This window comes from Oncorhynchus mykiss, chromosome 17, assembly GCF_013265735.2.
Source record: "Oncorhynchus mykiss isolate Arlee chromosome 17, USDA_OmykA_1.1, whole genome shotgun sequence".
NCBI lineage: Eukaryota > Metazoa > Chordata > Actinopteri > Salmoniformes > Salmonidae > Oncorhynchus > Oncorhynchus mykiss.
In genome coordinates, this window is record NC_048581.1 from 16,373,600 (window position 1) to 16,400,027 (window position 26,428).

Here is a 26,428-nt window from a genome sequence, read left to right on the forward strand (position 1 = left end):
TAGGACACCTTTTATTTTACAGCCCTGTGTTTAACAAGTTGTTACTTAGAAATGACGTTTTAAAATGGTCCTTACCTAATTAATTGCACAGTAATTACACAATAAAAAAATCAATGATTCAGTTCCATAGGTTACTATTTTATTCATATATCCACTTCATCATCAATAATAAAGCCGATACACAACCGTACATAGGATATTAATACAAACAAGTGGAGGAGTTCAGTTAAAAACTGAAAGTCTTGAGTCTGAATACCATCCTATTCACGAGGTAGACTTACTTTTGACCAGGGCGCCATTTCAGACACAGACAAATAGTGCAGATAGATAGTATCACAACCCATTGAGATGAGTTAAGACTGCAAGGCGGCAGACATGATAGGACAAAAGTAGTTACAAGAGATAGACCCGGGTCGTATTCATTAGTGCACACCGTAGCAAATCATAGTAGAACATGTTGCAACGAAAACAAGAGTTTCTTATTGAACAGGTTCAGAATGGCCCGCCAGCCCTCCCATTAAGGCATCGTTGACTTGAATGGGGATGTCGGTTTGAGGGATTATGGGTGTAGTATGTGGTAATAATGATGCAAAACAGTCATTCACATCATTCACATGGCTACATTTGTTTTATTGAATGTAAATCTGATTATTTGAAGGATTTGGATTAGCTCAATAAATAAATACAACTTCAGGATATGTCAAGAAGAGGTCAATTGTACAAACTGTAATCCTCTATTTCTTATCTTTTTCCAGTATAAATGTTTCTGATTTTTATTTTTTATATAATTTGTAACTGTGTCAGTCTCAGGACTGTTGTGCAAAGCTGAATCTTCCTTTCCCCAGGTTTTAGACTGACTTATTGAAAGAGAAGAAATGTCACTCTTCTTTTATCTCCCTCTCTCTGTGTGTATCTATCTACCTCTTCCCCTCTCTGTGTGTCTCCCTCTACCTCTCTGACAAACCATCAGGTGATGGACATTTGCTCTGAGCTTTTTCAAGTACATTTTTCATCTACACAATGATTACACCCCAATAGAAAATTTGTTTCTACTGAACAAATTGGTAGGTAGGTATTGGTAGGTCACTCCCTGTTTCGTTCCATTTGCTTCTGTTGACGAAACGTTTTGCCACAGAATCGGCGTAATGAACAAACCCCTGTAGTGCCAGTAGTTGTATGATGTCCCTCTGTTCATAGAGGTACATCTGGGATTCCCATAGCATGCTCCAATCCCTGCCTCTCCTCTCCTCAGCAGCCGTTGAGTAGTTGCTGTGCCAGGAATTGGACGTTCTCCCTCTGTTCGTAGAGGTACATCTGGGTCTCCCACAGCATGTCCACCAGCACGGCGTCACTCACCTCATCCAGCATCACCTCCTGGGAGAGCTGGGGGCTCAGTCTGGGGGGGATGGGAGGAGAGAGCAGGCTAGTTCAACAAGAGCACAGTGTCACACAATGTTTTTAACCCTTTACACTTGTGGGGATTGGCCTTTATGGGATAAAGAATAAATATGAAATGCATAACCACTGTAGCAATGGAAAGGGAACAGTTTTGGAGATAATGGGGAAATGATTAGACTGAAGGTGAGGACAACAGATCACCTGACAAGACTGAAGCCAAACACTTGACTTTATGTGCATTTTACATTTACTGTTCTTCTCGCTGCATTTGTTGACTTCGAAAACTGAAAATACTCCAGATACTGAATGTAACATAAGAATATTCCTGGAAAACGTGGGGGAGGTGCAACAGAAGACACAAAACAATGACAAGAGTTTCAGTGAGGACCAACTGGTGTCTCCAAGAGGAGACACACCTCTCCAGTGTGAGAACAGTTTCAACTATAAGGTGTTGTTTGGAGCTCTCCTAGCTGTGCCGTTGAGGAACCTGATCAAGCACACTTGTAGTTGATTTGTTTGGAACACTACCCTGCAATTACACAATTACTGTTGAGGTTCACACAATACAAAAACAGGTCCGTTATAAATTGCAATTTGTGTCAGGTGGGCATCATGTGACAGCTTGTTCCATTGCCAACATGTAAAATAGGATCTTACAGACTTTCACAAGGCAAACAGATTGTAACGTAGGTGCCCATAGAAAGGAGTCCTGAGTGCATTCAGGTGCGTGTGCCACGCCAGATTTCCTTCACAACAAACAAACACAGGCTGATTGTGTTCAGAACCTCCCAGGGTATGACGCCATGTCATCTTGGACCTGAACAACAGACCGTGATCATAAAAACGCTGACACTGGAAACGACATGATGATTTGGAGATGCGAAGTGCACATTTACACTCACAGGTGTCTGCCTGCTTGTATGACATTTATTACAATCCTCAAGGGCTCCGTCTTTCAAAACACATCCAGTCATCTTCCTTCACAGCGGTTCCCCTCACCAAGACAAAACTATTGCAAACGTCGCCTCACTAGCGGGAGGGATGGGGGCAGCTTGTTGCTGCGCGTGGTGCTGAAGATCAGAACATCTGTCAGCCAAACCCACACAGAGCTGTGAAACAGACCCTGAGCTCTGACCTCATGTATATCATGTCACTGTACAATCACTAAGTTCCAATTTAGGTGCTTATTAGGGCCCAAATCTACCATTTTCAACACGTTTATGGGTACGAGTGCAAAGGGTTAAAACGTTCCATTTCCAATGTACAACAGAGACACAGTGAACAAACCATCAGGAACACCTTCCTAATATTGAGTTGCTCCTCCCCCTTTCACCCTCAGAACAGCCTCAGTTCATCAGGACATGGACTCTACAAGGTGTTGAAAGCGTTCCACAGGGATGCTGGCCCATGTTGACTCCAATGCTTCCCACAGTTGTGTCAAGTTGGCTGGATGTCCTTTGGGTGGTGGAACATTCTTGATACACACGATAAACTGTTGAGTGAAAAACCCAGCAGCGTTGTAGTTCTTGACACAAACCAGTGTGCCTGGCACCTAATACTCTACCCCGTTCAAAGGCACTTAAATCGTTTGTTTTGTCCGTTCGCCCTCTGAATGGCACACATACACAACCCATGTCTCAAAGCTTAAACATCCTTCTTTAACCTGACTCCTCCCCTTCATCTTTAACCTGACTCCTCCCCTTCATCTTTAACCTGTCTCCTCCCCTTCATCTTTAACCTGACTCCTCCCCTTCATCTTTAACCTGACTCCTCCCCTTCATCTTTAACCTGACTCCTCCCCTTCATCTACACTGATTGAAGTGGATTTAACAAGGGACATCAATAAGGGATCACAGCTTTCACCTGGATTCACCTGGTCAGTCTACGTCATGGAACGAGCAGGTGTTCTTAATGTGTTGTCCACCCCATGTATATTAATGGGATTCAATGTGCCATATGACCAGTAGTATCAGTATGATGAAGTTAGTGTCAGACTGACCTGTGGTAGACAGTATCAGTATGATGAGGTTAGTGTCAGACTGGCCTGTGGTAGACAGTATTAGTATGATGAGGTTAGTGTCAGACTGACCTGTGGTAGACAGTATTAGTATGATGAGGTTAGTGTCAGACTGACCTGTGGTAGACAGTATTAGTATGATGAGGTTAGTGTCAGACTGACCTGTGGTAGACAGTATCAGTATGATGAGGTTAGTGTCAGACTGACCCGTGGTAGACAGTATCAGTATGATGAGGTTAGTGTCAGACTGACCTGTGGTAGACAGTATCAGTCATCTCACACCAGGACCGGGCCCTGTCCACAGCACAACCATCAGAGTCTGTACACTGACAGACAGAAGGAGGGAGAGAGAGAGACAGAGGAAATCAGTGTGTTGCAGATGAGTAATACAACAGGGACCTCTTCATACAGGGACCACTAGGACATTGGTTTCAGAGCGGAAATGTTGAATAAAAATGAAGATTTTTAAAATGTGAATTACTATCAGCTATTAGTGTCACCTACGTTTCACTAATTCAAACATTTAACTATGCAGGATAAAGGGTCACTCAATAAATCAACCAATCGTTAAACCAACTCACGCAGTCCACCAGCATCTTGCCCAGCTCCTTGGCACCTACAAAGCTCTTGGCCAGTTCCAGAGGGTTGGAGGGTCTGAACACGTCTACAGAGTTCACCACTACCTGGGGAGGCTTACCTGTCCCAATATAATAATATACACATCAATATGATCTGTACATATTATAATATACCAATATAAAGCTCTACCTGTCCCAATAAATATACATATGATCTCTACATATTATAATATACCTATATAAAGCTCTTACCTGTCCCAATAAATATACATATGATCTCTACATATTATAATATACCAATATAAAGCTCTACCTGTCCCAATATAATAATATACACATCCATATGATCTGTACATATTATAATATACCAATATAAAGCTCTACCTGTCCCAATAAATATACATATGATCTCTACATATTATAATATACCTATATAAAGCTCTTACCTGTCCCAATAAATATACATATGATCTGTACATATTATAATATACCAATATAAAGCTCTACCTGTCCCAATAAATATACATATGATCTCTACATATTATAATATACCTATATAAAGCTCCTACCTGTCCCAATAAATATACATATGATCTCTACATATTATAATATACCAATATAAAGCTCTACCTGTCCCAATATAATATACACATCCATATGATCTGTACATATTATAATATACCTATATAAAGCTCTTACCTGTCCCAATAAATATACATATGATCTGTACATATTATACCTATATAAAGCTCTTACCTGTCCCAATAAATATACATATGATCTCTACATATTATAATATACCAATATAAAGCTCTTACCTGTCCCAATAAATATACATATGATCTGTACATATTATAATATACCAATATAAAGCTCTACCTGTACCAATAAATATACATATGATCTCTACCTGTCCCAATAAATATACATATGATCTCTACATATTATAATATACCTATATAAAGCTCTACCTGTCCCAATAAATATACATATGATCTCTACATATTATAATATACCAATATAAAGCTCTACCTGTCCCAATAAATATACATATGATCTCTACATATTATAATATACCTATATAAAGCTCTACCTGTCCCAATAAATATACATATGATCTCTACATATTATAATATACCTATATAAAGCTCTACCTGTCCCAGTATAATAATATACACATCAATATGATCTCTACATATTATAATATACCAATATAAAGCTCTACCTGTCCCTAAAGAAACCACCACACCTAGACGCTGCACCTCCAGGCCACGCCCCTACATTCAAATTAAACAGAGAGAGAGAGAGAGAGAGAGAGATGTTAAACAGGCAAGTCAGTACAAAAGGAACATTTCAGATGAAACGTCTTAGAGTCACACCTCTGCTTTCAGGGATTTGTTGTATTGGTGGATCTCAGTCATGGCATCCAGTGTCGGGTTATTGGCCAGCAACCCTCCGTCCAGAAACCGCCCCATTGGTCGGAAGTAGGTGGGGGCGGCGCCACTGGAACGGGCGGCTCTCCACACGACCTGCTCTGATAGGCCAAGAGGATTGGGGCTAAGCATCAAGTCAACCAATCAATCAGACAAAATCATGATCGATGATGAAAAAAGTTCAAGTGAAATTGGTGAGGTGTGAGAGCAGATTCACCAAGCATCTTCACTGTGACCTTTTCACCTCTACTCAGAGAGAACAGGCATCACACACACACACAGATCAAAAACACAGACAGACCAAACACACATAGAGCCATAACACACACACACACACCTTGGTCGGTCACCTTCCTACGTTTTTTAGCAGGTTCCCGAGTGTATCCAACTATCAACACATCCTCATCCTCCCATCCTGAAACAACAACAACACACACACTCATACCACCACCAGATGGAAACACAGCTGGCCCTGACACACACACTCCAAACACCACCGACACTCAGACCACAGGGCGATCATTATCCATCAAATGTATTTATAAAGCCCTTTCTACATCAGCAGATGTCACCACGTGTTTATACAGAAACCCAGCCTAAAATCCCAAACAGGAAGATGCAGATGTAGAAGCACGGTGGCTAGGAACAACTCCTTAGAAAGGCAGGAACCTAGGAAGAGACCTAGAGAGGAACCAGGCCCTGAGGGGTCAGTCCTCTTCTGGCTGTGCCGGTTGCAGATTATAACAGTACATGGCCATTATCACTTCACACACACTGAGGTAGAACACAAACACAGCCTGCCCCCCCCACTCTGTTACCTTGTGGTATGGTGAGGGGAAGGAAGGTGGCTGTGCCAGCGTAGGGGCGTTCTCTGGGCAGGGAAGGGGGGTCATAGTTCCTAAAGAGATGGAGCTCTCCTGGATGTCTGTCTGCCAGCACACTGGTTACCATCACCCTGTGGAGAGAGACAGAGAAATACACACACACACACAGAGACAGAGAGAAACACACACACACAGAGACAGAGAGAAACACACACACAGAGACAGAGAGACACACACACACAGAGACAGAGAGACACACACACACAGAGACAGAGAGACACACACACACAGAGACAGAGACACACACACACACAGAGACAGAGAGACACACACACACACACAGACAGAGAGAGACACACACACACAGACAGAGAGACACACACACACACAGACAGAGAGACACACACACAGAGAGACAGAGAGACACACACACACAGAGACAGAGAGACACACACACACACAGAGACAGAGAGACACACACACAGAGACAGAGAGAGACACACACACACAGAGAGACAGAGAAACACACACAGAGACAGAGAAACACAGAGAATATTAGAGAGACAAAGGAAACCTCAGGATGAGAGAAAACCTACATTCAGAGACACTGAAAATACAATTGAAACTAATGAAATGGTGTTAGTATTACAGCAGCCCCCTGAATTGACCAATCAGACAAAGCCAGAGTGTTGCCATGGTTACCTGGGGTGCCGTACGTCTGTCATCATGGTGTTCTCGCCGAACTCTTTCTTCAGGAAGTCCTCCAGAGGGGCCGACTCGTAGGGTCGCGACCCCTTGAACACCTGCTCCTTCATACGGAAGTAGAGGCATCGCAGATACTCCATATCCTTACCTGGGGGGGGGAGCGAGAGAAGAGAGAGAGGAGATTTACTCCATATCCGTACCTGGAAAGGTACGACAGCATCTCACAAACAAACACCTTCAATGTGGAAAGGGTCTACGCTTCAAGGCTGCTCTTTAAGAAGTTAGGGACAACTTTGTATGAAAAATAAAAACACTCCATTAAAACTATTGAGGACCACATTAACTATATAAAACACATACATTACACCATATGAGTTTCTCTGCACACAGACACTCATAATACACACGCAGTAACATCTCACCATGGACGATAGCCAGGGCCAGTATGCCCCCTGTGCTGGTCCCAGAAACCCAGTCAAAGAGTTCCTTGATGGGCCTGCCTGCCTCTTTCTCCAGGGAGATTAACAACTGGATCAGAACCAAGCCTTTAATGCCCCCTCCATCCAGACACAGCAGTCTGTCTATCCTAGAGGAGGAGAGAGGAGGCCATTACACAGCAGTCTGTCTATCCTAGAGGATGAGAGGAGACCATTACACAGAAGTCTGTCTATCCTAGAGGAGGAGAGGAGACCATTACACAGCAGTCTGTCTATCCTAGAGGAGACCATTACACAGCAGTCTGTCTATCCTAGAGGAGGAGACCATTAGAGTGACTCTTACACAGCAGGAGAAAGAGGAACAAGCCATTCAGACAATATATAAGTCATTTGTCTATATTGTACACTTGACTATTCATTCAAACTGGTGTTATAATTAATCAACCAACCAAAGAATCACACAGATCAGCAGTACGTTGAATTAAGAAAAACAACTGATACATTTCTAAATAACCAAAATAAAATACACAGAAACTTACTTCCTGCTTCCTGTTTTGAACCCATCCACTTCCTCCCGGCCGCGACTCATCGCACCCACCGCCGCCGCAACGTGCATAATGTCCTCGAACCCTGTCAGCCAATCACAGACAAGGACCCAGGTCTAATCAACCAATAGGAGCGCAGAGTGGAATGGAAGAGAGGGACAGAGAGAAGGGGATGAGCCTGGGGGGAAAAGGAGTGAGAGAAGTGGGAAGAGAAGAGAGGGGAGAAGTAACAGCATAACTCAAAATGCAGGGAGAGAACAGAGGGATGAATACAAACATGGAGCGATAGCAGAGGGAAGGATGAATTAAAAACAAAGCAGATGAATGTTTGAAGGGACTGATGAAGTAAGGGAGGAAAAAGGAAAAAGTGAGAAAAAGAGCAAAAAGTCTTGAAAAGGGGAAGACCATAAGGTAAGGAGGATCACGATGCCGGAGAGAGGAGAGAGGAGGGGAGAGAGAAAGAGAGGAGAGGAGGGAGAGAGGAGAGAGGAGAGAGGAGAGGAGGATCACGATGCCGGAGAGAGGAGACTTCAGTAACAAAAAGAGAGAAAACAAAAAGAGGGGATGAAAGAAAGGATAAAACACCATCAGATAAAGGAGGGGTCATAGAAGAGGGAGGGAGGGAGGGAGGGAGGGAGGTTCTGGGGTATTGGGGTTGGGGATCAGAGAAGAGAGAGAGAGGGAGGTTCTGGGGTATTGGGGTTGGGGGTCAGAGAAGAGAGAAGGAGGGTGGTTCTGGGGTATGGGGGTTGGGGGTCAGAGAAGAGAGAAGGAGGGTGGTTCTGGGGTATGGGGGTTGGGGGTCAGAGAAGAGAGAGGGAGGTTCTGGGGTATTGGGGTTGGGGTTCAGAGAAGAGAGAGGGAGGGAGGTTCTGGGCTATTGGGGTTGGGGGTCAGAGAAGAGAGAGGGAGGTTCTGGGGTATGGGGGTTGGGGTCAGAGAAGAGAGAGGGAGGTTCTGGGGTATGGGGGTGGGGGTCAGCGGGTGAAAGATTAAATGGTATCAGGGCCTGTATTCATAAAGCATCTCAGAGTAGGAGTGCTGATCTACGATCAGATCCCCTCTATCAAACTCATTATGATCAGAACGGCAAAAACTGATCCTAGCACTCCTACTCTGAAATGCTTGATACATACTGTATGTCCCCAGGAGGAGAAGGGTCAGAGAGACATTTAGGGATTGAGGATGGGGGGGCTTTACCTATGCCTGGTGACGAAGCAACCTTCTTGGGGGGAGGATGGGAGTTGAGGGGGGAGGAGGGTGGGGCGCACCGCTGTACCCCTACACTACACAGCATGTCCAGTAGCACCTTTCTGTTGGAGCCTTCAGTCAATCAACACACCAAGCCACAGGGTTAGAGACATGCACACACAATGACAGGCAGGAAGGAGAGAGAGGAGAGAGAAGAGAGGAGAGAGAAGAGGGGAGAGGGGAGAAAGAGAGGGGGAGTGAAGAGATAGAGTGAGAGAAAGAGGTAGATAGGTAGAGATTGAGAGAGAGAGAACGAGAGAGTGAAAGAGTAGGGGAGAGTGGGAAGAGAAGAGAGCAAAATGTTCAATTTCACAAACCGTCAGTTACAGAGAAAGACAGTTGGAGAGACAGAGGAGTGGTCAAACAGATCATACAGACATTCACACTGACACACAAACAATCACACATGCAGATTTGAACACGCATAGTTTCCATAGAAAGACATATGTAACATGTATTCTTTTGTATTGAGACATTATCAATCAATAAAAACTATATAAATGTATAACCATGGAAACCACAACAGAGGGGTTGATTGACATGGACAATAACTTTAAAAAATACAGAAATTAACACCAGGCGACAGGTTTGATAGGACGTAGCTAACTTTCAATATGACCTGCTTGCTAAAATCCCTGCTTGCTCACGTTAGTTAGCTTGTTTTTCAATTCTGACTTGCAAGCTAACGTCAGCTAGCTAGCATTCTGACTTGCAAGCTAACGTCAGCTAGCTAGCATTCGAGGGCAGACTGTTCTCATGAACGGTTATTGTGTAATGTAAAAATAAATGAAGGATCCAACTATGTTGTTAATTTGTCTCATGTCTCACTACGGCAGTATGCTACGGATTGTCCGTGTGCTAGCTAAGAGCAACAAACCCACACAGGCTAAACGTGAAAGCATCCATCACTGATTAGCTTTCATTAGCGATATTAATGCTATAAACCACTGATAATGTTCTGAAATAACATTATATATTTCTTTGATTGTATATACATAGTCTTAGCAAGCTCTTTGGTAGCAAGCTAATCTTTTTCAGCTATAATGTTCAGCTACCTCGCTAGCTTTACAAACGTTAGCTTAGCTAGCAACCCGTCTCAGGCTGCTGGCTTCCTAAGTGACAGTGGCTGACAAATCAAGTGTTGGTGGAAAAAACCCAGGAAATAGTCATTCCCAGAAAGTCCCCCGCAATTTGACCCACCCTCGAGCGAAAGGCCTATGATCATTTCAGCACATTTCAAACAGCTGATTAATCAATGTAATCGAGGCAAAGAGCAGAGTTCATGTGATCAATGAATACAATATACTGTAGTTAATGTTATATTAATGTTCACACAGCCTTAACACATACATGCTATATCATCCACAATAACACATGCTTTTGAATTCAGTATCATCCACATCAATGTGAGATTGTTGTTGTGTTAGGATTCATTCATCTGCTGGCTTGTGACGTCACCGTTTTATAAAGGCACCAAGGAACTAACTCTCCTCTACCTTTCACTAATTCATCCACCCATTCATTCCTTCCTTCCCTTTGCTCACTCTATCCCTCCATCCACCTACTCTATTCCCTTCCCTGTCGACCCCTCCCCCCCAATCCCTCTCACCTTTACTAGTGAGTGATGCTTTGAGTCCGGGTGTCTCACCCTCTCCCCCATCCTCCCTTTTCCCTCCCTCCTCTCTTTCTTCCCTCTCACCTTTACTAGTGCGTGCTGCTATCAACCCGGGAGTCTCTCCCAGGTCATTGTGTATCTCCACGTCGGCTCCAAACACGATCAGAGCCTTGATCAGTTCCATGTGGTCCATCTGTAAGTAGCGAAACAGCAGGGGTCAGAGAGTAAAGGTCAAGGAGGGGAAGGAGGGGTAAGAGAGAAAAACAAGGGGTCATGAACGGAAAGGGGACTATGTAGTGTCCAAATTCTAACCCTAGACCGTACCCCTAATCATTCCCATCTAACCCTAGACCGTACCCCTAATCATTCCCGTCTAACCCTAGACCGTACCCCTAATCATTCCCGTCTAACCCTAGACCGTACCCCTAATCATTCCCATCTAACCCTAGACCGTACCCCTAATCATTCCCATCTAACCCTAGACCGGACCCCTAATCATTCCAGTCTAACCCTAGACCGGACCCCTAATCATTCCCATCTAACCCTAGACCGGACCCCTAATCATTCCCATCTAACCCTAATCATTCCAGTCTAACCCTAGACCGTACCCCTAATCATTCCCATCTAACCCCTAATCATTTGTCATATTGTTGAGAGGATTCATATGTTTGAGATAAAGAGGAAGGTTACTGAAGCATTAAACTTCCACTGAGTGCAACAAACACACCCTCCCTAACTTCATAGCCAGAGCCTTGTTTCCTCTCTGTGTGACACACACACACCCTCCCTACCTTCATAGCCAGAGGCAGGGCCTTGTTTCCTCTCTGTGTGACACACACACACACCCTCCCTACCTTCATAGCCAGAGGCAGGGCCTTGTTTCCTCTCTGTGTGACACACACACACACACACACACACACACACACACACACACACACACACACCCACCCTCCCTACCTTCATAGCCAGAGGCAGGGCCGTGTTTCCTCTCTGTGTGTGACACACACACACACACCCTCCCTACCTTCATAGCCAGAGGCAGGGCCGTGTTTCCTCTCTGTGTGACACACACACACACCCTCCCTACCTTCATAGCCAGAGGCAGGGCCGTGTTTCCCCTCTGTGTGTGACACACACACACCACACACACACCCTACCTTCATAGTCAGAGGCAGGGCCGTGTTTCCTCTCTGTGTGACACACACACACACACACCCTCTCTACCTTCATAGCCAGGGCCATGTTTCCTCTCTGTGTGACACACACACACACACCCTACCTTCATAGCCAGAGGCAGGGCCGTGTTTCCTCTCTGTGTGACACACACACACACCCACCCACACCCTCCCTACCTTCATAGCCAGAGGCAGGGCCGTGTTTCCTCTCTGTGTGTGACACACACACACACACGACACCACACACACCCTACCTTCATAGCCAGAGGCAGGGCCGTGTTTGCTCTCTGTGTGTGACACACACACCACACACACCCTCCCTACCTTCATAGCCAGGGCCGTGTTTCCTCTCTGTGTGTGACACACACACACACCCCACACACACACCACATACCTTCATAGCCAGATGCAGGGCTGTGTTCCCATCCTGACCCTTGAGGTTGGGTTCCCCCCCGTGTGTGAGCAGCACCATGGAAGCATCGAAGCGCCCCCTCTTGGTCAGGACGTGCAGTGCACTCTCCCCTGTCTTACTGAGGTAGTTCACCAAGCAACCTCGTTCCAGCAGCGTACGACACATCTAGAGGAGGGAGGGGAATGGGTAGAGAAAGGGGGGAGAAGTAGGGGGGAGGGAGGGAGGGAAAGCATGATAGCCATATTTAACACAGACTTGTAAATAATATCTGTTTGACCATAACCTGATACATAGAAACAAGTAGGTACTTCAGGTTTCAGTACGTTTAACTGGCAACAACATGTTGTCCCCTACAGAATGATACAGCGCCCCCTTTGGCCCACTCAGTGTCGTTTCGTCAAACGTTGGATCTCCACAGCGAGATGCATTCACCCCAGTATCCTGTTTCTCATGAGGAGAAGCATATACAGTACAAAGTGTCAGGACTGGAGCTCAACGGGACAGGAGAAATGCTCGTTCAAACTTTCTCAGTTCAGCTGATTACTATATCGCCCCCTTCGGGCCAATCAGTGTCGTTTCGCAAATGCCGTATCTCCATGGCAAGACGCATCATTCGCCAGAGTTTCATAAAAAATGTCAAATAAATCAGGCGAGTGGTGTCTGAGATATGGCGTGTGACTAACGTACGTACCAGGGTTTCCGTTAGGAAAGAGACCCAGTAGGGCGTCCACCCACAATGCTCAGAGTGACAGAAATCACATCTAGATGAAGGTAATTGATCGTAACATAACGTGCAGCTCCTGTAATGAAGCAGCCAAAATAACGTCATGTAAAACACTAGGATGAATTTCTAACATGACTAATGTGGCTTTGGCTTCTGGACAACGAAAGAACGTCAAAAACCAATATAACAGGAGAGAAACGCCAGTTTCAATGGGGAAGACTTTATAAAATAACTGCTTCTGCTTTTGTACGGTGGGATTTTGACTAGGCTACTTTGAAGCAAGGTAAGACCTGCCTCATAATATGAAGTAAAACGTTCAGGTTTCAAACAACAAAGTATATGTTTTCAAAATGCATGCTGCCTCCAGCTCATTGTAAAGTGGTGGGTGACACGCTGATAGAAAACGGTAGGGAGGCTATGCACTGGAACGGCGATTGGGAGGTGCATTTCAATTACCAATTAAGATTTTAAAAATTGTAGCATTTCTTTCTACACAATTAGGCAAATTAAACTATAAACAGACAATTTGTCAGGCAAAACATTTATCGTTTTACATCGGCCAAATGTCGGTAAATGGAAACCCTGGTAAGCATGTTAGTAGGTACGAACGGACGGAAACAGATGCAAAGTTCCGCCGATATTATCATGGAGGGGCAATTCAAATATTTATCACAATTCATTTTGGGTGAAAAAGTATAATTGTAAAGTGTTCCCCTCTACAGTCTTGTCATTGTAAAGTGTTCCCCTCTACAGTCTTGTCATTGTAAAGTGTTCCCCTCTACCTCTACAGTCTTGTCATTGTAAAGTGTTCCCCTCTACAGTCTTGTCATTGTAAAGTGTTCCCCTCTACCTCTGCAGTCTTGTCATTGTAAAGTGTTCCCCTCTACCTCTGCAGTCTTGTCATTGTAAAGTGTTCCCCTCTACCTCTGCAGTCTTGTCATTGTAAAGTGTTCCCCTCTACCTCTACAGTCTTGTCATTGTAAAGTGTTCCCCTCTACCTCTACAGTCTTGTCATTGTAAAGTGTTCCCCTCTACCTCTACAGTCTTGTCATTGTAAAGTGTTCCCCTCTACCTCTACAGTCTTGTCATTGTAAAGCGTTCCCCTCTACCTCTGCAGTCTTGTCATTGTAAAGTGTTCCCCTCTACCTCTACAGTCTTGTCATTGTAAAGTGTTCCCCTCTACAGTCTTGTCATTGTAAAGTGTTCCCCTCTACAGTCTTGTCATTGTAAAGTGTTCCCCTCTACAGTCTTGTCATTGTAAAGTGTTCCCCTCTACAGTCTTGTCATTGTAAAGTGTTCCCCTCTACCTTTGCAGTCTTGTCATTGTAAAGTGTTCCCCTCTACAGTCTTGTCATTGTATAGTGTTCCCCTCTACCTCTGCAGTCTTGTCATTGTATAGTGTTCCCCTCTACCTCTGCAGTCTTGTCATTGTAAAGTGTTCCCCTCTACCTCTACAGTCTTGTCATTGTAAAGTGTTCCCCTCTACCTCTACAGTCTTGTCATTGTAAAGTGTTCCCCTCTACCTCTGTAGTCTTGTCATTGTAAAGTGTTCCCCTCTACAGTCTTGTCATTGTAAAGTGTTCCCCTCTACCTCTGCAGTCTTGTCATTGTAAAGTGTTCCCCTCTACAGTCTTGTCATTGTAAAGTCTTCCCCTCTACCTCTGCAGTCTTGTCATTGTAAAGTCTTCCCCTCTACCTCTGCAGTCTTGTCATTGTAAAGTGTTCCCCTCTGCAGTCTTGTCATTGTAAAGTCTTCCCCTCTACCTCTGCAGTCTTGTCATTGTAAAGTGTTCCCCTCTACAGTCTTGTCATTGTAAAGTCTTCCCCTCTACCTCTACAGTCTTGTCATTGTAAAGTCTTCCCCTCTACCTCTACAGTCTTGTCATTGTAAAGTGTTCCCCTCTACAGTCTTGTCATTGTAAAGTCTTCCCCTCTACCTCTGCAGTCTTGTCATTGTAAAGTCTTCCCCTCTACCTCTGCAGTCTTGTCATTGTAAAGTGTTCCCCTCTGCAGTCTTGTCATTGTAAAGTCTTCCCCTCTACCTCTGCAGTCTTGTCATTGTAAAGTGTTCCCCTCTGCAGTCTTGTCATTGTAAAGTCTTCCCCTCTACCTCTGCAGTCTTGTCATTGTAAAGTGTTCCCCTCTACAGTCTTGTCATTGTAAAGTCTTCCCCTCTACCTCTACAGTCTTGTCATTGTAAAGTCTTCCCCTCTACCTCTACAGTCTTGTCATTGTAAAGTGTTCCCCTCTACAGTCTTGTCATTGTAAAGTCTTCCCCTCTACCTCTGCAGTCTTGTCATTGTAAAGTCTTCCCCTCTACCTCTGCAGTCTTGTCATTGTAAAGTGTTCCCCTCTGCAGTCTTGTCATTGTAAAGTCTTCCCCTCTACCTCTGCAGTCTTGTCATTGTAAAGTGTTCCCCTCTACAGTCTTGTCATTGTAAAGTCTTCCCCTCTACCTCTACAGTCTTGTCATTGTAAAGTCTTCCCCTCTACCTCTACAGTCTTGTCATTGTAAAGTGTTCCCCTCTACAGTCTTGTCATTGTAAAGTGTTCCCCTCTGCAGTCTTGTCATTGTAAAGTGTTCCCCTCTGCAGTCTTGTCATTGTAAAGTCTTCCCCTCTACCTCTACAGTCTTGTCATTGTAAAGTCTTCCCCTCTACCTCTACAGTCTTGTCATTGTAAAGTGTTCCCCTCTACCTCTACAGTCTTGTCATTGTAAAGTGTTCCCCTCTACCTCTACAGTCTTGTCATTGTAAAGTCTTCCCCTCTACCTCTGCAGTCTTGTCATTGTAAAGTGTTCCCCTCTGCAGTCTTGTCATTGTAAAGTCTTCCCCTCTACCTCTGCAGTCTTGTCATTGTAAAGTGTTCCCCTCTACAGTCTTGTCATTGTAAAGTCTTCCCCTCTACCTCTACAGTCTTGTCATTGTAAAGTCTTCCCCTCTACCTCTACAGTCTTGTCATTGTAAAGTGTTCCCCTCTACCTCTACAGTCTTGTCATTGTAAAGTGTTCCCCTCTACAGTCTTGTCATTGTAAAGTGTTCCCCTCTGCAGTCTTGTCATTGTAAAGTCTTCCCCTCTACCTCTACAGTCTTGTCATTGTAAAGTGTTCCCCTCTACAGTCTTGTCATTGTAAAGTGTTCCCTTCTACCTCTACAGTCTTGTCATTGTAAAGTGTTCCCCTCTGCAGTCTTGTCATTGTAAAGTCTTCCCCTCTACCTCTACAGTCTTGTCATTGTAAAGTGTTCCCCTCTGCAGTCTTGTCATTGTAAAGTGTTCCCCTCTACCTCTACAGTCTTGTCATTGTAAAGTCTTCCCCTCTACCTCTACAGTCTTGTCATTGTAAAGTGTTCCCCTCTACCTCTACAGTCTTGTCATTGTAAAGTCTTCCCCTCTACCTCTACAGTCTTGTCATTGTAAAGTGTTCCCCTCTGCAGTCTTGTCATTGTAAAGTCTTCCCCTCTACCTCTACAGTCTTGTCATTGTAAAGTGTTCCCCTCTACCTCTACAGTCTTGTCATTGTAAAGTCTTCCCCTCTACCTCTACAGTCTTGTCATTGTAAAGTCTTCCCCTCTACAGTCTTGTCATTGTAAAGTGTTCCCCTCTGCAGTCTTGTCATTGTAAAGTGTTCCCCTCTGCAGTCTTGTCATTGTAAAGTGTTCCCCTCTACAGTCTTGTCATTGTAAAGTGTTCCCCTCTACAGTCTTGTCATTGTAAAGTGTTCCCCTCTACAGTCTTGTCATTGTAAAGTGTTCCCCTCTACAGTCTTGTCATTGTAAAGTGTTCCCCTCTACAGTCTTGTCATTGTAAAGTGTTCCCCTCTACAGTCTTGTCATTGTAAAGTGTTCCCCTCTACAGTCTTGTCATTGTAAAGTGTTCCCCTCTACAGTCTTGTCATTGTAAAGTGTTCCCCTCTACAGTCTTGTCATTGTAAAGTGTTCCCCTCTACAGTCTTGTCATTGTAAAGTGTTCCCCTCTACAGTCTTGTCATTGTAAAGTGTTCCCCTCTACAGTCTTGTCATTGTAAAGTGTTCCCCTCTACAGTCTTGTCATTGTAAAGTGTTCCCCTCTACAGTCTTGTCATTGTAAAGTGTTCCCCTCTACAGTCTTGTCATTGTAAAGTGTTCCCCTCTACAGTCTTGTCATTGTAAAGTGTTCCCCTCTACAGTCTTGTCATTGTAAAGTGTTCCCCTCTACAGTCTTGTCATTGTAAAGTGTTCCCCTCTACAGTCTTGTCATTGTAAAGTGTTCCCCTCTACAGTCTTGTCATTGTAAAGTGTTCCCCTCTACAGTCTTGTCATTGTAAAGTGTTCCCCTCTACAGTCTTGTCATTGTAAAGTGTTCCCCTCTACAGTCTTGTCATTGTAAAGTGTTCCCCTCTACCTCTGCAGTCTTGTCATTGTAAAGTCTTCCCCTCTACCTCTACAGTCTTGTCATTGTAAAGTGTTCCCCTCTACCTCTACAGTCTTGTCATTGTAAAGTGTTCCCCTCTACCGTCTTGTCATTGTAAAGTGTTCCCCTCTACCTCTGCAGTCTTGTCATTGTAAAGTCTTCCCCTCTACCTCTACAGTCTTGTCATTGTAAAGTGTTCCCCTCTACCTCTACAGTCTTGTCATTGTAAAGTGTTCCCCTCTACCTCTGCAGTCTTGTCATTGTAAAGTCTTCCCCTCTACCTCTACAGTCTTGTCATTGTAAAGTGTTCCCCTCTACAGTCTTGTCATTGTAAAGTGTTCCCCTCTACCCCTGCAGTCTTGTCATTGTAAAGTGTTCCCCTCTACCTCTACAGTCTTGTCATTGTAAAGTGTTCCCCTCTACCTCTGCAGTCTTGTCATTGTAAAGTGTTCCCCTCTACCTCTACAGTCTTGTCATTGTAAAGTGTTCCCCTCTACCTCTGCAGTCTTGCACCAGTGCAGGGGGGTTCCTCCATAGACGGCATCTTCTACCTGTAGCTGACCTGGGTCTGCATCCAGGACAGCCTCAGCACAACTAGAGGGAGAGAGGGGGGAGAGGGAGAGAGAGGGGGAGGGAGAGAGGGGGGAGAGGGAGAGAGGGGGGAGAGGGAGAGAGGGGGGAGAGGGAGAGAGGGGGGAGAGGGAGAGAGAGGGGGAGGGAGAGGGCAGGAGAGGATGGAGAGGGCAGGAGAGGAGGGAGAGGGCAGGAGAGGAGGGAGAGAGCGGAAAAGAGCAGGAGAGGAGGAAGAGAGGAGGAAGAGAGCGGAGAGGAGGGAGAGAGCGGAAGGGAGCGCGAGAGGAGGAAGGGAGCGGGAGAGGAGGAAGGGAGCGGGAGAGGAGGAAGGGAGCGGGAGAGGAGGAAGGGAGCGGGAGAGGAGGAAGGGAGCGGGAGAGGAGGAAGGGAGCGGGAGAGGAGGAAGGGAGCGGGAGAGGAGGAAGGGAGCAGGAGAGGAGGAAGAGAGCGAGAGAGGAGGAAGAGAGCAGGAGGAGGAAGAGGGGTAGAAAGAAGAGAGAGAGAATTGTAAACAATGTAGTGGAATCTTGTTTGACCTATCCAGCGCCTTCACATCTGCAAACACTGTGGGGAAAACAGTAGCTAGGGGGTAGATTTGGGATGAGGCAATCTCCGCTCACCACTCTACCACCAATAAGTGTTCTCCATTCTCCCTTAGCTAATGAAAGAGCCAATCAACATTCATCACCATTCCCTCTTTGCCAATCAGTGCCCTCACCTCTTCTCACTGTACTTCATGGCGGCGTGGATTGGGTAGCCACTGCTCCCGATGATGTCACAGCGGGCTCCTCCCCCCAGGAGTGCGTTCACGGCCTCTACCCTCCCAAGGCGACAAGAAACATGGAGGGGCGTCTCCCCCGCCCCGTTCAGCTCATTCACCCCCGCACACATCCTACTGCACAGCGCCTAGAGGAGGGAGAGAGACCAAAAGCAGACACATTTTAATAGGGACCTTGCTGTAATTTCGACATTTTAATTGCAATGTATACGTTTCTGATGAAGGCCATCAATATGTTTTTAACTTGCAAAAGTGAATAAACATTGCATGTTTAACTGCGAGTGAGATCGTGACTATTCCCTCCCAAATGTGTATTGAAACCCCAGGCTGAAGCCCCAGGCTCAAACCCCAGGCTCAAGCCCCAGGCTGAAGCCCCAGGCTGAAGCCCCAGGCTCAAACCCCATTTAAAAGAAAGAAGGAAGGAATAGCAGAAGTACTGCAGCAGTCTTGTGGCTAAACTGAATGCAGGGAGCAGACAGCATTGTGTCCTAACAGCTATAGAGAGGTGACCCAGAGTCCTCAGTCTGACCTGTATAACAGCAGCCGGGTCCTGTCCCTGTCCTGACAGTTCTGGGCCCCGGCCGCAGCAGAGTATCTGGGACACACGGATCGGAGACACTGAGCTCTAATACTTCAACACGTACACTGCAAAGCAGGGTTGCATTCAATGGCAATCAAACAGAAGAAGAAAACAGGCCAAAACAGGCAGGGACCTAGCTGAATCTGTCCAACGAGAAACTCTCTTTTGCTTCAGTGTGGACTAATGAGTACCACCGGACTAAAAGAACTAGCACAGCCCTGCCTTGCCTTCGCAGTAGTGTCAATGTCCCCTTTCTGAGACTGGATACCTGTGACTGGCACAACCCCCCGCTGCCTGGTTGATGTTAGCCTGCCATTAACCTGGAGTGCCAGGCATGAGACAAACGCCTGAGCGGAGTTCACACATTTTCAGTAGAAAAAGGAAGCTAGGTTGAAAATAGCTGTATCCCTGGAAACCGGAAAATCAGGTTGTTGGCAACTCCACTCAGGCCAGCCTGCCCTATTCCCATGTCATGCAGTGTCTATGACTGTCATATTGGTATAGGTACACACTGGAACTTGTTACAGTGCATGGGACCTCTTTGTACACACACACACACACACACACGAGTCCTGTTTGACAGCACAGTGCATGGGCGTCTTACTGAGTATACCAAACATTAGGAACACCTTCCTAATATTGAGTTGCCCACCCCCATTGACACAAACCAGTGTGCCTGGTAACTAACATACCCAGTTAAATATTTTGTCTGCCCATTCATCCTCTGAATGACACACACACACACACAACCCATGTATCAACTGTCTCAAGGCTTCAACATTCTTCTTTAACCCGTCTCCTCCCCTTCATCTTTAACCCGTCTCCTCCCCTTCATCTTTAACCCGTCTCCTCCCCTTCATCTTTAACCCGACTCCTCCCCTTCATCTTTAACCTGTCTCCTCCCCTTCATCTTTAACCTGTCTCCTCCCCTTCATCTACACTGATTGAAATGGGTTTAACAAGTGACATCAACGAGGGATCATAGACTGACCAGGTGAAAGCTATGTCATGGAAAGAGCAGGTGTTCTTAATGTTTTGGATACTCACTGTGGACGTGTTTAACTAGTAAACAAACAACAATTTCACCAACTGGGGACATTTTGTTAGTCCCCACGAGGTCAAATGCTAATCTAGGGTGTTTAGGGTTAAGGTTAGAATAAGTGTTAGAATTACGTTAAGGGTTAAGGTTAGGGTAAGAGTACGGGTTAGGGTAAGAGTACGGGTTAGGGTAAGAGTACGGGTTAGGGTAAGAGTACGGGTTAGGGTTAAGGTTAGGGAAAGGGAAGAGTATGGGTTAGGGTAAGAGTACGGGTTAGGGTTAGGGTAAGAGTACGGGTTAGGGTTAAGGTTAGGGAAAGGGAAGAGTATGGGTAGGGGTAAGAGTACGGGTTAGGGTAACATTGGATTTTGAATGGGACTGAATTGTGTGTCCCCACAAGATTAGCTGTACACAACTCTCTCTGTGTGTGTGTGTGTGTGTGTGTGTGTGTGTGTGTGTGTGTGTGTGTGTGTCACACCTGTATAATAGTAGCAGAGTCCTGCTTGGCGGCACAATGCATTGGCGTCTCCCCGTTCTTGTCTTTGACGTCGGTGCGAGCCTGGCACTCCTCCAGCAGCTCTCTGACACACGCCACTTCCCCCCGCTCACACGCCAGGTGTAATGGGGTCTGACCAGCACCGTCCCTGGCGTTGATCTGGCTGGAGAGGGTGAGGAGTGTGAAGCATCAGTATGATTAGGGAGAGAGGAGAGGGTGAGGAGTGTGAAGCATCAGTATGATTAGGGAGAGAGGAGAGGGTGAGGAGTGTGAAGCATCAGTATGATTAGGGAGAGAGGAGAGGGTGAGGAGTGTGAAGCATCAGTATGATTAGGGAGAGAGCCACAATATCGGTTAACCCAGAACTAAAGTCTCATGTAAATTGGTCAGCTGCTCCATTAAGTTCTGGGTCCATACATGTTAAGAGATGGAAAAACGTGTGTGTCTCTCTCTCTCTCTCTCTCTCGAAATGCTAAACACCTGTTAAATCATAATTTGTCCAAATAACCAGTGACGAAAACACCAGACTTACTGCTGCAAGTTATCTCACCATCACATTCCTTCCTGACAGATTCTACAGTAGCAGTTCTGTTGACGCAGATCTGTCCGAGAGATTACTCACGCCCTATTGCTTTACAGCAACTCTTTGGTAATAACATGCTTATAACCACTCCTTTTTACATGCTTATAGCCACACTTTACAACCTCACCTCTGGACGTGGTTGTGCTTCAGGCATTCCCTCAGGCCCGTATCCACGGCGATGTGGGCTGAGCTCCAGTCAGCGTGACTACGGAGGCAGTCTACTATTGGCTGGACTGCCTCTGGCTTGGGGAGGGGGAGGGTCTCGTAGAAGGGACGAAGCTTGAGGGCGTACTGGGGGAACCAGTTCATGGCATCCTCCTCGGAGTTGACCTGAAACAACCTAGGAGACAGGAAGTGGGGATGTCAACCAAAGATCAGCTGACCCCTGACCAAAGATTGTTCATTATACTGGCAAGATAGAAGATTAAAAATGGAAATATATGTCCTCAAGGATGGAATGCAGGCGTGAGGAGGCGAGATCAGGTGGGACCATTCTAGCCAATGAGAAGGCAGATACGCATGTAAACAACAGGAGATTGAGATAGATAGAGGACTCATCTTTGTATCAGTGACATTATAGCATCTGTGACAGACTCAATGGTGTTGCCCAGGCTATCGCCATTTTAAAGCAGACAATTTTCTTCTTCATTGGCTGATTGCTCCGAACTGATAGGAATCCCCACCCAGTTGACTACTTAAAAATGGTGGAAGCCCTCAATGGCAATGTCCATGTTAAAACGGGGTATATCCATGATGAGTCCTCTATGACAACAGACACAACTCCGACAGTTGTTTTTTTTCAACGTTGCCGAAATGCCACGTGCGTCCACTTATATTAGCGCAGTCCTAACAACCTAACCCTTAGGAAAGATCTAGTCGATCAAATAAGCTTCAGGTAGCAATTTAGCATATTAGACACTCTCTCATTGAGCTCCATTCAAACATTCCTCACTTCGTGGGCTTATTTTTCATGGACAGATTTTGGGCGGAGTAAAAAGTCTTGTTTCACCTCTTCCTCTCTGCATTCAGATGTTCTACTCTTCTTCCCAAAGTTTCATGATTCACTCACCCTCGGCAAGCCTACGGACTGGGAAATGACCTATAGTGAGTGATTCACTCACCCTCGGCAAGCCTACGGACTGGGAAATTACCTATAGTGAGTGATTCACTCACCCTCGGAAAGCCTACGGACTGGGAAATGACCTATAGTGAGTGATTCACTCACCCTCGGCAAGCCTACGGACTGGGAAATGACCTATAGTGAGTGATTCACTCACCCTCGGAAAGCCTACGGACTGGGAAATGACCTATAGTGAGTGATTCACTCACCCTCGGCAAGCCTACGGACTGGGAAATGACCTATAGTGAGTGATTCACTCACCCTCGGAAAGCCTACGGACTGGGAAATGACATATAGTGAGTGATTCACTCACCCTCGGAAAGCCTACGGACTGGGAAATGACCTATAGTGAGTGATTCACTCACCCTCGGAAAGCCTACGGACTGGGAAATGACATATAGTGAGTGATTCACTCACCCTCGGCAAGCCTACGGACTGGGAAATGACATATAGTGAGTGATTCACTCACCCTCGGAAAGCCTACGGACTGGGAAATGAAATATAGTGAGTGATTCACTCACCCTCGGAAAGCCTACGGACTGGGAAATGACATATAGTGAGTGATTCACTCACCCTCGGAAAGCCTACGGACTGGGAAATGACATATAGTGAGTGATTCACTCACCCTCGGAAAGCCTACGGACTGGGAAATGAAATATAGTGAGTGATTCACTCACCCTCGGCAAGCCTACGGACTGGGAAATGAAATATAGTGAGTGAGTGCACCCTTTGCTGGGAAGGAGGAGTAGGAAATCGGAAGTAGGAAATGATTTGTGGAAAGATATACAGCTATGGACAAGTGCAAAAGTTGCTACAGGTCTCGACGTGGCTGCCCTGGATTTAGCAGGTGCTATGGACAGAAAGTGTACTTAGAGAGACTACTTTCTGGAGGACAACGCCACGCTGACTCATCTCTTAAAGAGATGGTTGGGGCTAAGGCTTAAAAAAAGGTCTGCAGCGATGTTGAATGGGCGTAAACAAAGAGGGGCTCTAGTCAGGCCTCTCCACCTCCATCACATTCTCTCTGCCCCCCAACCCACCTCAAGGCGACTGTGGGCGTAAACAAAGAGGGGCTCTAGTCAGGTCTCTCCACCTCCATCACACTCTCTCTGCCCCCCAACCCACCTCAAGGCGACTGTGGGCGTAAACAAAGAGGGGCTCTAGTCAGGTCTCTCCACCTCCATCACACTCTCTCTGCCCCCCAACCCACCTCAAGGCGACTGTGGGCGTAAACAAAGAGGGGCTCTAGTCAGGCCTCTCCACCTCCATCACACTCTCTCTGCCCCCCAACCCACCTCAAGGCGACTGTGGGCGTAAACAAAGAGGGGCTCTAGTCAGGCCTCTCCACCTCCATCCTCCTCTCCCTCCATCACACTCTCCTCCTGTCCTCTCCCATCCCACTCTCTCTGCCCCCCAACCCACCTCAAGGCGACTGTGGGCGTAAACAAAGAGGGGCTCTAGTCAGGCCTCTCTACCTCCATCCTCCTCTCCCTCCATCACACTCTCCTCCGGTCCTCTCCCATCCCACTCTCTCTGCCCCCCAACCCACCTCAAGGCGACTGTGGGCGTAAACAAAGGGGGGCTCTAGTCAGGCCTCTCCACCTCCATCCTCCTCTCCCTCCATCACACTCTCCTCCTGTCCTCTCCCATCCCACTCTCTCTGCCCCCCAACCCACCTCAAGGCGACTGTGGGCGTAAACAAAGAGGGGCTCTAGTCAGGCCTCTCCACCTCCATCCTCCTCTCCCTCCATCACACTCTCCTCCTGTCCTCTCCCATCCCACTCTCTCTGCCCCCCAACCCACCTCAAGGCGACTGTGGGCGTAAACAAAGAGGGGCTCTAGTCAGGCCTCTCCACCTCCATCCTCCTCTCCCTCCATCACACTCTCCTCCTGTCCTCTCCCATCCCACTCTCTCTGCCCCCCAACCCACCTCAAGGCGACTGTGGGCGTAAACAAAGAGGGGCTCTAGTCAGGCATCTCCACCTCCATCCTCCTCTCCCTCCATCACACTCTCCTCCTGTCCTCTCCCATCCCACTCTCTCTGCCCCCCAACCCACCTCAAGGCGACTGTGGGCGTAAATAAAGAGGGGCTCTAGTCAGGCCTCTCCAACTCCATCCTCCTCTCCCTCCATCACACTCTCCTCCTGTCTTCTTCTGTCCTCTCCCATCCCACTCTCTCTGCCCCCCAACCCACCTCAAGGCGACTGTGGGCGTATCAGGGCACTTGAGCAGGCAGTCCCAACTCTGACAAGGGGTGTTCTTGTACAGCACCATACGTCCCTCCTCCTTCAGCTTGACTTTCCCCCCTCCGCTGTAGTCTGACAGTGGTACTTCCCTGACGCGGTAGGGGTTGGAGAAGAGGTTGGAGACGGCGGACACAGTCTCCATGACTCCCCTTAGAAACTGCATGGTGGTGGCCTGGGTACAGAGAGGAGAGAGAAAGGAAGGAACAGGCTCTGTCTCATTTCATTCTTCCACAATACCTCACATTCTCTCTGTTTGCCTCCTTCTCAAAACCCATTGGAGTAGAAGGTTTGAGGGGAGGGTCCTTGGACCTCCTCCTCCAATACAGTTGAGAGTTAGGCCTAGGCGAGGAGATAGGATGCAAGGATGCAAGGAATCAAGCAAGGACAAATAAGGGATGCAGACAGGGATGGAAATCAGCAAGACGTATTGTGTGATTCCTCACGAAAATACAGACCAATTCTTCTATGGATTACATTTTGTGAAAATCCCCAAAATCATGGTCTGTCTTGGTTCTAGTTTTGAGAGGAATCACTCCTACTGCAAACAGTCAAGATATGAATCTGTGTACAAAGGTCATAATTATGTTTACCTGATCTGGTATCTTGAGTAGTTCTCTCTGGTCTATGAACAACAACAGTGATGCAATCAGACTTGGGTTCAAATACTATTTGAAATCTTTCAAATACTTTGAGCATTCACTTCAGCGTGTCTGTAATGCCAACCCCAAATGGGTGGGTTTTACACATCTGGGACTATTCTGTTGGTTCCATTTCACCAGACAAGCTCAATTGAACACAGGGAAATGAATCAAAATGTATTTAAAATAGTATTTGAACCCAGCCCAGCATTTGGTCCCCACCCACTCCCTTGTGAGACAACCATGTCCCAACTGCATAGCTAAGCAGCATTATGTGCTTTGCTTGACTAAAGACAGAGGGGAGGGGAGGGGACTGACAATCAAAAACTGAAAGCAAAAGTTATTTCAAAACTGCCACAGCTTGTAGAGTCAATGTGGAATTGCTTTGCCTTTAGTCTGTTTCCATTGCAAATCTCTTGAATGATAAGGCATTGTCTGGCTCCTTATTCAACGTGAACAAGCGGTGCCATTCATGCAATTCACGAGTCCTGCCAGTTAAAGCGTATGACTCTCTCAGTCCAGTCTCTGAATCAATTTGGCACACATTACATAGCTAGCTTCGCTTAGCGACCGATACAGTCAAGGGCAGAATCGCGAAAGAGAACTGACACTGAATGAATATTCTTTCAATCGGAAACAAACGCATTTATGCTAACTTTCATTGTACTCTTATCTACGATAATCGGTTTAGTTTAGGAAGGAGCTGATCATAAACCTTACCTGATTACTGCGACTCCTCTCCACCAGTGACTGACGACTTTTGATAGAACATCAACAACCAGCTGGCGTTCAACCAACCTTGCTGCAAAGCTTGATTGATGTGAGCTACACCAATCAGTGAACACGCATTGGAAGGCGTTGCCTACACCAAT

The 26,428-nt window shown here is 46.2% G+C and overlaps 1 protein-coding gene across 5 annotated transcripts; it reads right to left on the reverse strand.

The window, feature by feature from the left end:
- Positions 1–125: 125 nt before the first annotated feature.
- Positions 126–26,428, reverse strand: LOC110512844 (85/88 kDa calcium-independent phospholipase A2-like). Of its 5 annotated transcripts, XM_036949098.1 has the most exons (20): positions 26,277–26,399; positions 25,509–25,540; positions 24,867–25,090; positions 21,680–21,892; positions 20,952–21,132; positions 18,795–18,982; positions 18,001–18,097; positions 12,373–12,555; positions 10,888–10,996; positions 9,138–9,260; positions 7,932–8,022; positions 7,378–7,541; positions 6,953–7,103; positions 6,245–6,381; positions 5,764–5,841; positions 5,373–5,527; positions 5,219–5,270; positions 3,997–4,112; positions 3,668–3,741; positions 126–1,396 (listed from the first exon to the last, which is right to left on the reverse strand). In XM_036949098.1, exons 3-20 carry the CDS (start codon positions 25,079–25,081, stop codon positions 1,249–1,251), a joined length of 2,475 nt encoding a protein of 824 aa, XP_036804993.1. In that variant the 5' UTR covers positions 25,082–25,090; positions 25,509–25,540; positions 26,277–26,399; the 3' UTR covers positions 126–1,248. The 5 variants fall into 5 exon arrangements, with proteins under 5 accessions (XP_036804993.1, XP_036804994.1, XP_036804996.1 ...); XM_036949099.1 differs by lacking the exon at positions 25,509–25,540 and having other exon boundaries at positions 26,277–26,428; XM_036949101.1 differs by lacking the exon at positions 9,138–9,260.